The sequence below is a fragment of the Coffea eugenioides genome, unplaced genomic scaffold (genome assembly GCF_003713205.1).
Source record: "Coffea eugenioides isolate CCC68of unplaced genomic scaffold, Ceug_1.0 ScVebR1_972;HRSCAF=1744, whole genome shotgun sequence".
Lineage (NCBI taxonomy): Eukaryota > Viridiplantae > Streptophyta > Magnoliopsida > Gentianales > Rubiaceae > Coffea > Coffea eugenioides.
The window spans coordinates 22,063-36,149 of record NW_020864855.1 but is presented as its reverse complement, the minus strand read 5'-3'; the positions used below and the strand labels follow the sequence as shown (position 1 = coordinate 36,149).

General features: G+C 41.3%; 1 protein-coding gene across 1 annotated transcript; it reads right to left on the bottom strand.

Annotated features, from left to right (window-relative positions):
* Positions 1 to 4,933: 4,933 nt before the first annotated feature.
* On the bottom strand, positions 4,934 to 10,370 carry LOC113759173. Its single transcript, XM_027301738.1, has 2 exons — positions 9,423 to 10,370; positions 4,934 to 7,876 (listed from the first exon to the last, which is right to left on the bottom strand). The coding sequence occupies exons 1-2, from the start codon at positions 10,368 to 10,370 to the stop codon at positions 4,934 to 4,936; spliced, it is 3,891 nt and encodes a 1,296-aa protein (XP_027157539.1).
* Positions 10,371 to 14,087: the final 3,717 nt, after the last annotated feature.

Here is a 14,087-nt window from a genome sequence, read left to right as displayed (position 1 = left end):
ATTCTGGAACAACACTCAAACACAGTTTTTTTTCCAGCACTTTGTTGGTCATAATCCAGCTTTTTTCCGGCCAAAGCCTTGTATTTGGCACTCAAATCCAGCATGCAACTCCTTAACTAACTGCTTAACATATCTAGTTCAGAAAACAACTTCAATCATCAACACAAAATCATCTAAAAAAAAATCCAGAAACATCCAACAAGCCTCGGATGAACGTGCACTTGGCAGAATTCAATTTCATTTTATTTTTCTGCTTTAAACCCGTTAATTAACTATAGGCAGAACTTAATCATCTTGTAGTTTACTAGTTAGTCGTAATTAGAGGTTCAGAACAGCAAAATTATACCCAATGAAACTACATGACTCAAGACAAATCTCGGCAGCATCCTTTCAGCAAAACAGAATTTTTCTAAGCTCCTTAATTCATCACCCAAATACATAAAATTATCATGCAAGGCCCTAATCATAATAATCATCCAAAAATTCAGTTAGTTAAACATCATTTCATGCTCGAATCACTTCAGCAAAACAACATTGAAGCTGCGGTATCCACTCAACTTCTCGGCAGAAACAATTACTTCCAAGACAGATTTTCTAATGTTTTGATTTCATCATCTGATGGTTTAAAATCATCATGCAAAGCTCAATTATCATGGTATTAACTAGTTATTCATGATTACAAACTCAAAACAACGAAATTGAATCACATGAAACTGCAAAAATGCAGGACAAGCTCTCGGTTCCTCACTTTAAGTCCAACTCACATTTTTATATATCAAAATTCCCTTCAGCCACAAATTATTAGTCACGGTTTAAAACCAACATGCAACCCGTATTCAACTACATACATGATCAAACAAATAGCTACCCATCAGATTTAATCCAAAACCAATTTCGGATGTCATAAAAAAACATCTAACCAGAAATTCATCCAATTTTCTCGGTTGACATGCATGCAACCAGTTTTCTGTTCCATTTTTTTTTTGTTTAGCCGAACCAAAAAAAACCTCCCGCAAAGCTTAATCATCTAATTTCAATTAGTCAAAAACCTAACCAAGTGAAAATCAACCACTTTTCCAGCAAATCATGCTAAAAATACCCATGTAATTTCAAAAAAACTCCATCGGCAAACTGGAAAAATTGTTTCAGCAATCCATCAAATTCCATTAAAGTTTCCAGCCATATAACCAAAATCCAGACCACGTAGCTTACATGCAACATCAAATAAAAAGGTTATCTATCAAATTGGATCCTCAATTAAGCTCAGATTATCACATGGGGTCAGAATTAAAATCACATATCCCAAACTAGTTCATCGGCAGAGACATTTAGCCAAAACAGAATTTCTGCATGCTTCACAACATCATCCGAATGTTCAAATTAACATGCATAGTCTTAATCATCACAATTTCATTCGGCTAAGTACACTTAGATGCTCAGATTGTCCTAGACAAACAGAAATACAGCTGCATTCTTTCATCAGCTCTCGGCAGCAACACTTAGCCAAAAACAGAATTTCTAATGGCTTGATTTCTATCCACCGACTGTACAAGCCTCACATGCAACTCGCATATAGTTTCTTCCACTAGTAATCAACCTAAAAAAAAATCCAGAAATTACCTCGCAACAAGCTAAGCTCCTGCGCAGAAAGTCTGAAAATTTTCTCCCTCTCGGCTCTCTTCCTCCGCGGGGTTTGCTGGCTCTGGTTTGATGAGTTGCAGCTGGAAATGGTGAAATGCAGCTTGGTTGAGGTTGCAGCTGGTGGTTGTTGGTCTGAGGTTGACGGAGAAGGCGATGGTTCCCTGGTCTCCTCCCTCAGCTTACGGCAGAACAGAAACAACAAAAGAAATTGCAGTTCGGCCTCTCCCTCTCTCTCTCAGTCGATACTCCAAGGGAACTACTCACTCACGGCTCACGGATGGAATAGATACAACATAGCAGGTCTCACCTTTTTTCCCTCAGCTCCCGAACAGAAAAGAATGAAGCAAAGAGTTCGGCTTTTTCTTCTCCTCACTCGGTCGATTGTGGCAGACAGATGAAACCGAAAATGCTCCCCTCTGCTGTAGTGAATTGGGAGTAGTGTAATAGTGTGATAATGGAAGATGCCACCGGCAATAAGGATGGAAGGTGCTAGTATATGAAGTGGAAATGGATTCGGCAGAAAAATGGAATTGTGATCTTTTTTTTTTCTTTTTTTTCTTTTCTTTTCTCAACTTAATAATTTAACGAAAATAAAAGTAAAACTAAATAATAATAGAAACAACAATTTTAATTACAAACACATCAAAATCAATCAAACTAGAAATAACAAAAATTACCATTTCGATCTTTTCCTTCATTTTCATCATTTTTCATCATTTTCCTTTTTCCTCCTTTTTTTTTTTTTTTTTGAAAATAAAATAACCAAAATAAACAAAATGCCAAAAGATTGAATTTAAGAGGAATGAACGTATTTTGTGAACCATTTTCTTTTCTTTTTTCTCTTCTTTTCCTTTTATTTTACGTTAAAACTTAAAACTAAAACTAAAAGCTAAAACGTGAACAAAATTAATATGACAAATAAAACTAAAAATAAAAGACAAATAAAAAGGTAACAACTAAAATGCAGACAATCTAAAACAAAATCATACAAATTATTTAAAAATTTGGTGTCTACAGTTTGCCCCTCTTTGTTTGAGTTTTGAAAAAACTTGAGACAAAGAAGTAGACACCAAATACTTACCTGTGGTATTCGGCTGCAAAATAATTCGAACGGACAGGAATTTTTTTTTAAAAACGGGACTGACCCGAACGAGGAATTTAAAACGGGACTGACCCGAACAAGGAATTTAAAACGGGACTGACCCGAACAGGAGTTTAAAACGGGACTGGCCCGAACAGAATTTAAAACGGGACTGGCCCGAACAGAATTTTAAACGGGACTGGCCCGAACAGAAATTTTAAAACGGGACTGGCCCGAACAGAATTTTAAAAACGGGATTGGAAATTTAAAACGGGACTGGCCCGAACAGGAAAAAGGATTTTAAAACGGGACTGGCCCGAACAGAATTTAAAACGGGACTGGCCCGAACAGAATTTAAAACGGGATTGGCCCGAACAGAAATTTAAACGGGACTGGGACTGACCCGAACAGAATTTGAGACGGGACTGGCCCGAACAGAATTTAAAACGGGACTGGCCCGAACAGAATTTAAAACGGGACTGACCCGAGTAAGGAATTTGGGACGGGACTGGCCCGAACAGAATTTAAAACGGGACTGACCCGAGCAAGGAATTTAAAACGGGACTGGCCCGAACAGAATTTAAAACAGGACTGACCCGAGCAAGGAATTTAAAACGGGACTGACCCGAGCAGGAATTTTAAAACGGGACTTCACTGAGGAAGTTTGAGACAATAAATTGAACTTTTACCTGAGAGTAGTTCAAATTTTTGTTCCTAAAGAGAGATTGGATCTCTGTAGTTGAAGCGATGGCTGACACTGGTCCTTATGATCCAACTTTGCAAATAACATTGCTTTAGGTTTGAAAAAGAGAATGATCGCTTTCATTTGTGAACGCAGTGTTCCTGCAAGAAAAGAATAAATGATAATGGATTTGCCACCATTATTTGATCCGGTTTGCCTTGAGAGTCGTGTAAACATGAGTCTTGTGACACTTTTGCCTCTATTCCGCGGTGTCTAGCTTAAACCTTTCAATTTCTGAGACTGATAAAATGCAGATTTACCACGTCACCCAATCCAGGTGGTAGCTTTTTGTATGTTACTCCCTGTAACTGATGATTGAATCCCCTATCTTTGCACAAACCTCAGGGTTTATCATTCATTTGAATTTAATGGTGAAAGAATGATGCATGAAAATTAGTCATATAAAAATCAATGTATATGCAAGATGATTTCCTATGTTAGGCAAAGATGAGCATGCAAAAGAATGTAGACAATCATAAGCATTCATACACAAATAATTTGAGAATAACCAAGAGGTTTATAAAGATACATTTTGCAAAAGAATATTTGTAAAGAACAAATACAAATTTAACCAACGAATATCATATTCAAAACTTTGGATATTTTCTCTTCGGAATCCGATATTGGCAGAAGTATCACAAATATGAGGAAAACCCCAAATGAACCAGGTCACCGGCTGTTCCTTCTTGAGCTTGTCTGTTGAGAAAACCTACCTTGGCGCCCTTTCGGGTTTTCACCAAGGTTGCCCCCACCCCTTTTGTTGTTTTTCTTTTCTCTTTTCCTTTTTCTTTTCTTTCTTTTTTCTTTTCCTTTTTCCTTTTTTTTCTTTTCTTTTTCTTTTTCTTTTTCTTTCGAGGTGCCCCTTCGGGTTTTCACCTAAAGAAGAATGAAATATCTCGACCATGATCGACTCAGAAACATGAATTAAAGATTTCTGGCATCAGTAAAATGTACTTCCCTTGTAAAATTAGGCGAAGACATTACGGACATCACCTGCCAGTTGATTAACAAATTTTCTTATAGAAATGCAGCAAGTGACGAAAACCAGGACTTTGGGCTTTTGTAATGAGGTCAGGTGGGGTGTTTTTCAAGAAAGGTTGAGGCTTGAAAGCAGATTTGATACGAGGGGTGAAATAACTTGAGATTGCACCCTTTTGAGAACAACTCCGAAACTGAGGAAAATTTGCCCCAGTTTGATCAGATTTTCTCTCTTTGCATTTTTCATTGTATTTTCCTCACTTTTTGCATTTTTCTTTGAAAACTAAATTTGCCCCAGTGTAGGTTTTTTTTTTTTCGAAACAAATTTGCCCCAGTGTGGGGTTTGCAATTCTCAAGGGTTATCAAACGAGATTTGTCAATTCTGATGGCTCAAAGGGGACAAGTAGAGATAAAATGTTTTTTAGTGTAAAAGAAGATGGCCTGACTTGCATTTCGCCATTTGCATGAATTTCTAAAGAAAATTTGCATGATCAAATGAAAAACTTTTTGCACATATCTGAGTTGATGGGTTGAGGGAAAACCCGTCCATCCATTTCCGCCAAAATAAGAGCTCCGCCAGGTAATACCTTTTGGATAATGAACGGCCCTTGCCAATTTGGAGCGAACTTGCCTTTAGCTTCATCTTGCATTGACAAAATTCGCTTCAGTACCTTATCACCTTCTTCAAATGCCCGCCGATGGACTTTTTTGTTGTAAGCTCGGGCCACACGTTTTTGATAGCACTGACCATGACAGATAGCATTGAATCGTTTTTCATCTATCAAAGTCAATTGCTCATGACGCTGCTTGATCCAATCGGCCTCCTCCAATTTAGTCTCCATAAGGATTCGCAACGAAGGAATTTCAACCTCAGCTGGTAACACAGCTTCCATTCCATACATGAGTGAATACGGCGTTGCCCCAGTTGATGTCCGGATAGAAGTCCGATACGCCATTAATGCATAAGGCAACTTTTCATGCCAATCGCGATGCTTTTCTGTCATTTTGCGGATAATCTTCTTCAAATTCTTATTTGCGGCTTCTACAGCTCCATTCATCTGAGGCCTATAAATGGCAGAATTGCGGTGTTTGATTTTGAACTGCTCACATAGTCCATCTACCATGTCATTGTTCAGATTCTTGGCATTGTCCGTGATAAGCGTTTCGGGTACTCCGAAACGACAGATGATGTGATCTCTCAGGAAATTGGCCACTACCTTCTTCGTGACATGTTTGAATGACTCCGCTTCAACCCACTTGGTAAAGTACTCGATCGCCACCAATATAAATCGATGTCCATTTGAAGCGGGAGGATCGATTGTACCAATCACGTCCATACCCCACATTGAACAGGGCCACGGGGCGGTCATGCTATGCAACTCAGTGGGCGGAGCGCGTATAATATCACCGTGCATTTGGCATTTTATACATCTCCGGACAAAATCTATACAATCATGCTCCATAGTAAGCCAGAAGTATCCGGTTCTCATGATTTTCTTTGCTAGCAAATGGCCATTCATGTGAGGTCCACAAACGCCACTATGCACTTCTTTCATCATATATTGAGCTTCATCTTCATCAATGCACCTTAAAAGGTTCAAATCTGAGGTTCTTTTGTATAACACTTCTCCATTTAAGAAGAATTTGGAAGCCATTCTACGCAGAAAATTCTTGTCTTTTGTACCAGCATGCAGAGGGTAAAACCCAGTTTTAAGAAACTCCTTAAGATCACTATACCAAGGAACATTGTCAAAAGACTCATTTGCAACCCAGCAGTGGGCAGGCTTGTCTTGAAGTTGAACTTGGATTGGTTCGATCTTTAATTCATCTGGATACTGGATCATGGAAGCTAAAGTGGCCAAAGCATCAGCAAATGCATTTCGGGCTCGCGGGAGATGTCTGAACTCCAAATTTTGAAACTGCTTGGCCAGAGTGAGCAGACTACAATGGTAGGGTAGAATTTTTGAATCTTTGGTTATCCACTGCTTCAAAGTTTGGTTCACAAGCAAATCTGAATCACTAAAAGCTATCAACTCCTTGATTTCCATTTCCAAAGCCATTTTGAGACCAAAAATGCAGGCTTCATATTCAGCCATATTATTCGTGCAAGCGAATTGCAACTTGGCAGCGGCAGGGTAGTGCTTCCCTTCGGGTGACACCAAAACAGCTCCAATTCCAACTCCGAGAGAATTCGAAGCTCCATCGAAGAAAAGCCTCCATTCAGGACTTTGTTCACTTATATCATCTGCAGCGCTTACAAATAGGACCCTTTCGTCGGGGAAATAAGTACGGAGTGGTTGATAATCATCATCCCTTGGATTTTCCGCCAAATGATCAGCTATAACTTGCCCCTTGACCGCCTTTTGTGAGGTGAAAACAATATCGAATTCTGAGAGAATTATTTGCCACTTCGCCAAACGCCCAGTCAGCATCGGCTTCTCCAAAAGATACTTCAAAGGATCAGACCGGGAAATAAGATACGTGGTATGACTCAATAGATAGTGTCTCAACTTCTGGGTTGCCCAGGCCAACGCACAGCAGCTTTTCTCAATGAATGAATAATTAGCCTCGTACTGCGTGAACTTCTTGCTTAGATAGTAAATGGCTTGTTCTTTCCTTCCGGATTCATCGTGCTGACCCAGAACACACCCTACTGCTCCATCGAGTACAGATAAATACATAATCAAAGGTCGGCCCGGTTTGGGCGGCACTAAGACTGGTGGATGCAACAAATAATCTTTAATCTTGTCGAAAGCCTGTTGACACTCCTCATTCCAATACAACGGCACATTCTTTCTCAATAATTTGAACAACGGCTCGCATGTGGCAGTTAGTTGGCCGATGAACCTCCCAATAAAATTAATCTTCCCTAAGAAGCTTTTCACGTCCTTCTGAGTTTTTGGCACTGGCATATCTCGAATTGCTTTGATTTTCGCCGGATCTATTTCTATGCCCTTCTTGCTAACAATGAATCCCAACAGCTTACCCGCAGGTGCTCCAAAGGCGCATTTCGCAGGATTTAACTTCAAATTGTACTTCCGCAATCTTTCGAATAACTTCTTCAAATCAACCAAATGGTCCTCTGCCCTTTTAGACTTGATTATAATATCATCCACGTAGACCTCCATCTCCCGGTGGATCATATCATGAAATAGGGTTGTCATGGTCCTCTGATATGTTGCTCCAGCATTCTTTAAACCGAAAGGCATGACTCGGTAGCAAAAGGTACCCCAAGGGGTAATGAAAGCCGTTTTCTCCCTATCCTCTTCTGCCATCAAAATTTGGTGGTAGCCAGCAAAACAATCGCAAAAGGTTTCAATCTCATGTCCGGCCGTATTGTCTAAGAGAATGTGAATGTTTGGTAGAGGGAAGTCATCTTTAGGACTGGCTTTATTGAGGTCTCTATAGTCAATACAAACTCTTACCTCTCCACTCTTTTTTGGAACAGGGACAGGATTTGAAAGCCAAATTGGGTAATGGGAAACAATGATAATGTTGGTTTTGAGTTGTTTTTCAATTTGCTCTTTTATTTTGAGGCTTATATCTGGTTTGAATTTTCTGGGTTTTTGCTTTACGGGTGGAAAAGAAGGGTCTGTGGGTAACCTATGCACCACCACATCAGTTGAAATGCCAGTCATATCATCATAGGACCACGCAAATACATCCTGGAACATAGTCAAAAATTCAAGCATCTCCTTTTTCTGCCTTTCATTCAAATGAATACTAATTTGCACCTCCTTAACCTCATCCTCAGTGCCAATGTTAACCTTTTCTGTTTCCTCCAGGTTCGGTTTTGGTTTTTCCTCATATTGTTCAAGGTCCTTTGCAAAAGAATCGAATACCTCCTCATTATCACTCTCGCTTTGGAGTTCGGATTCATAGACCTCCAAGTCATGAGTGATATAGAGATTGCCGTTATCGAATTCCAGAATTGTGATATCCAAAGGGTCAAATAATTTTATTTTTGGCCATCTGAAAGAATTAACGAATGTGGGATAATAAGTAAATAAGCATACAACAAACAAATGGATCAAGCAATATGAATATAAACAAGCAAATAAACAACACAACAATGACAAGAACAACTTGTGCATTTTCATAAAGACCTTTGATTGAAAGCAAATTGAAACGAAAACTTAACAATATTTACATGCATAAACGTTAGTTAAAAGGAAAATTGTTTTCATTGCCTATTTACAGATGCAACTTTTCACGAATTCACATGAATGATAAACCCCTTTCAGTTTACCGAAACTCCTTCCGAACGGGCAGGAACTCGGCTGTCCAATTGGGAATTGATCCTTCGGGGATGTCAGGAAATTCAGCTTCGCCTGGAACACTATCTTCAAATGTTGCCCCAACGAACAATTGGGCCAAACTAGCTTCAATTTCGTCAACTGGGTTGATTTCTGACATGATCACCTCGACTGGTCGTGGGAAAGTATAATGCAGGGGTGGAATGTCAAGAGCCCTTTGCCTTCCTTCTTTCTCCGCTTTCTTGCGCTCCTTCATTTCTCTGATATCCTTAGCAGTTGGTCGGAAACCCAAACCAAACGAATCATTTTTCTCCACAATCTCCACTGGCTTCAAAATTCCTTGCAGATCTCGTCCCAGCCCTTTGTCAAATTCATAGCCTCCACGGATCATTTCTTTAGCCATCATGACACTGGCCCTTGATATAGCTTGCTCCTCCTTTGTTATCCAACTGACGGAGACAATATCAGATGTGCTATGAGGGGTCATTGTGGAGCTTCGGCTACCCTCTTCTTTGGACTCGGAATCGGTGATTACAAGGCAATCCTCTTCGGCAAATATAGTTATCAGCTTGTCATTTACTACAAATTTCAACAACTGATGTAATGAAGAAGGCACCGCCCCAGACTTGTGAATCCATGGCCTGCCAAGCAAAACGTTGTAAACACTAGGGAAGTGCATGACTTGGCAGGTTATTTGAAACTGGGCGGGTCCCATTTCAATTACTAAATCCACTTCTCCTATTGGCTCTCTTTGTGCTCCATCAAAACCTCGAACTACGGTCCCTGAAGGCCTCAGCTCGATGTCTTGCAATCCCAGCTTCTCCAAGGTGCTCCAAGGACAGATATTAAGCGCAGATCCATTGTCAATCAACACCTTCGGCAGCATTTTTCCATTGCACCTAACAACTATATACAGGGCCTTGTTATGTCCAATGCCTTCCGCCGGCAATTCCTCGCCAGAAAAAGTAATTTGCTTGGTGAATAACACACTCCCAACCACGTGCGAAAAATTATCAACAGAAATGTCCCTAGGGATTTGAGCTTTAGTCAATACCTCGATCAACGCATCCCTATGCACATCTGAAGAAAAAAGTAAATCCAACATGGATATCTGGGCAGGTGACTTGCTTAGCTTCTCAATCACATTGTATTCACTTCTCTGGAACCTTTTAAGAAAATCCAAGGCTTCCTTCTCAGTGATTGTTGGTTTGGCGGGTGGCTCGGAATTATTTGCTTGAATCGGAATGGTTGCTTCAAACGGGCTTGCAATTTTCCCCGATCTTGTGACCACTGATACTTCCTTCTTTGCAATTGACCTTTCCCCAATCTGTACAGTAGGTTCATCATAATTCCATGGTACTTGTTGCAGGCTCAGGACAGGCTCCTGCTTCGGGAATTCAATAATTACTGGCTCCAAAGCCTCACTCTCCGCTGGCGTGAGATCCAAAACAAAGGGCTTTTCGTCCTCTTCAAATGGCAGTTCTATGACAAAAGGTTGGTCTGTGACCCCAAACACTTCAGCTTCCCTTGTCAATTCTTTGACCGGTTCCACATACTCCGTATCATCCAGAATAACCCCAATGATATTGGCATGTTCCGGTAAAGGGTTCCTATTTACGTTCGGCCCTTGCGCCTCCCTTTTCCGGATTACAATCTCCCCGGCTTCAACCATATCTTGGATTTTATGCTTAAGCGCTTTGCAATCAAAGGTGGCATGTCCGGGGGCCCCAGAATGATAAGCACAGACAGCTTGTGGATTATACCACGCGGGCATACCATATGGGTAGGTAGGAGGGGGTACTGTACCAATTTTCCCGGCGGCCTTCAACTGGTCGTACAATTGGTCCAGAGGCCTGCCTAAATTGGTAAATGTACGGCTAGGGGGTCGGTTGTAAGGTTCAGGAGGTTGAGGATGGTTGTAAACAGGTCTATTTGGTGGAGGAAATCTTGGGTTATATGGAAGGCGAGGTCGGTTTTGAGGTGGATTTGGTTGGGAAATTTGAAAAGGGGCTGAAGGTGGGTTTGGATAGCTTGGGCGAGGTCGAGGGTGGTGGATGTTGGTGGTATATACAGGATACGGGTTTGAGTAGTAAGGGTAATGGGGTTGGTAGGTTGGGCTGTGTTGGTATCGGGGTCTGGGTGAAGGGTTTTGGTTCCAAATAAATGTTGCATCCCCCTCTTTCTTTTTAAACGGCGGCTTTTTCACATTGCTTCCCTGCCCTTGTAAAGCATCCAACTGAGACTTCAGGGCAGAGACATTGACAATCTTCCCGGCTCTCACAAAGTCGTCAAACTCTTCCAATTTATTCACAATTGCAGCAAAAGAACAACCCGTCATACGGAAAATTTCTTCGAAATATGGAGGATCATGCGCCTTTATGAATGTGCGAATAATTTCATCCTCAGTCATCGGTGGCTCCACCTTCGCAGCTATCTTTCTCCATCTCTTGGCATATGTCTTATGATCTTCAGATGGTCGCCTTTTCGTTCCTTCCAGAGTAGTTCGAGTTGGCGCTAGCTCGCAGTTGTACTCATATTGTCGAATGAAGGCATTGGACAGATCGAGCCAGGTCTTCACTTCCTCTGGCTTTAGGTTGGAGTACCAATCGAGAGCATCCCCTTCTAAGCTTTCTGGAAATAATCTCAACGGCAAATTCTCGTCATCCACTGGCTTGCCCAACTTGTTAGCAAACAAGCGCAGGTGCGTTTTAGGGTTGCTTGTTCCATCATATTTGTTGAATTTAGGGGTCTTGAACCCCTCTGGCAGTTGCACGTTCGGAAACAGGCACAAATCATCATATTCCAACACCCCTTGTTTGCTTAAACCTTGGCTTTTCCGGATAAATTCATCAAAACGATCCAAGCGTTTAAGTAACTTCATATCCATCTGGGCAGACGACTCTCCCATTTCTGGCTTATTTTGAAAAGTGTGCTCCGGCACCACGGGCTCCGCGGTAGTCTGAAAGAAAGTCGGTGGAGTTACATGCATGTTTGGATCACCCTGAGGCTGGAATCCTTGCCCATAAGGGGGATAAAAAGGAGGATTTTGAGTATAAGCATATTGCGGATTGAAAGTTCCCTCAAACGTGGTTTGAAATGAAGGAATAACAAATGGTTCGGATTGTGGTTGTGTGGCGGGTACAGGTTCAGGTTGCACTCCGCTACTAACGAGCTCGTCAATCAACTTCTTCTGAGTGGCCATTTCTGACGCCATTTCTCCAAATTTTGTGAGTAACTCTGTCAACTGAACCCCAGGACTTGCGACTTCCGGCTGGGTAGTTGCAACGAACTTTTCGGACGATTCTGGTTGAGTACTCATGTCTACACGATTCCTTTGGGCTCTACTTCGGGATCGCGTGATAATGGGGCTTTTCCGAAAAGCTATTTTGAAATTTACCTGAAATGAAGAAAGAACTCCTTTAGATAAACCAATGATTACTGAATTTCTGCAATTTATTCAAAAAGAGAAAGAAAAAGAAAAAGGCATGAGTTAGTAATTATTCGAAAAATTCGGATGCATGTCCTATGGGGGGCCCTTTTTGTGCCAAGGGTAGGCCTAGCATGATGCAATACTTTCGGAATGAGACCCATTAATCAAACCTGTTATTTGACAAACACTTTGTGGGAAGGGATTCATTGCAAAAACCAAATACATCTGTTTACATCATATTGCGAAGGCGATTTTGTACAAGATCACCAAAGTTCCTAAGCCTATCTAGTACAGAGTCTTTACTCTCTCTAGTATATGGCATCTGGACACGTTCGGCTTGATCATATAATTCCCCACATTTCCGCTTCATCTCTTGGCGCCTTTCTCGCTCCTTCTCATATAACCTCTTGTTTTCTTCTGCCTTTCCTTTGTGCACTTCGATGGATTTCTTCAACTGTACCACCTCCATGTCCTTGGCTTTAATGATGGCTCTCAGCTTCTCAATTTCCTCATACGGCTCATGTTGCAACCCTTGCGTGGTGGAATCTTTCAACAAATCCTCGTATGGTGCGGTCATTACCCCCTTCTGTTTGAGCTCCGGAAGATAACGAATGCTTCTATCGTCGGATATTGTTCTCCAAGATTCAGTGATTTGACTCTTCATAGGGATCTCTTTTGGGCATACCCCCTGATCAAAGAAAATGGTGACTTCACTAAACTCGGAAATCGGTGGCGGCCCCTGAATGCGACCTAGTTGTCTAAGAAATCTTTTCGGGGTATATGAGATGATTCCTTGAGTTCCCAGCAAGAGAACACGTTTGGATTCCTTAGTGCGAAGTATCGGCTCAAAGCAGTCTGTCCAATCTAATACCCACCTAATGTTGAAATCTTGCAATGTTTCCAAGTAGTCCACACATTCGGATGCGTTCTTTGGTAGATCTCCCTCGTTGACTCTTTTGGGATGTGTGACTATCCAATTATATCCAACCACCGGCAAACTATCGGCAACTGATGCTTGTCTCTTAAAATGTCCCGTAGCCCATATGTATAAAACCAAGTTCGCCCCATGGAAAAACTTCTCTCCCTTTCGACAACCAGTACAAGCTAAGAAAATATCTGCGAGAATGGTCGGGACTATAGAACATTGCTTACCCTGAATTCCTAAGAAAAGGTCATTCACAATTTTTGCTGATTTAAAGGCTATCTTCTGATCTTTTCGCGGAAAGAGATAGGTCCCCGCCATAGCTACCCCATATACTAGTGATCTTTTGCTCTCCCATACAGCTTTGGAAGTGAACACAAAATCCGTCACATGCCTCTCGAATCCATCGCGTGGCGCAAATCGTTCAAACAGAATACTCACGGCAACGCCCTGATCTGACCCTCGTAGCACAGACTCTTTCAATCCCATAATTTGACAAAATTCGGCCTTGTCGGAGGCAAATGGAAACACCAAAGCAGTTCCTCGTGTGGGTAAACCAAGGAGGCCAGCTACTTCTTCGAGTGTTATAGTCATTTGCCTATTGCCTATTCTAAAAGCAGTACACTCGGGGTCCCAAAGATGAACTAAAGCCTCTACCAAATAATTGTTGGATTTGATCTGCTTAAAGTCTCCAATTGGTCCTAAAAATTGGGCTACTTGATTCAGCTCACTAGGTAACATGAAGGTGGGCCATTGTTGAACCTCAGTTGACGGTATTAACAATTGGTAGATGCGGCGAGGGCAAGCCATCTGATAATGAAGAAGGTAGTTTGTCAATTACCTTACCCACGAGTCTCATTCCTCCAGTTAGGCAAAAACTTAAACGTGCAGTCCCTTGAAGGGTTAAGTACCCATGGGACACAAAAGGGTTGGTTTTATTCCTAAAACGGGATTCCCTACGTGGCGTTCCCTTTCTAGGGTTTATGCATGATGCCATTTTATTAAAACAATAAAATATGCAATTTGAAATGAAACGT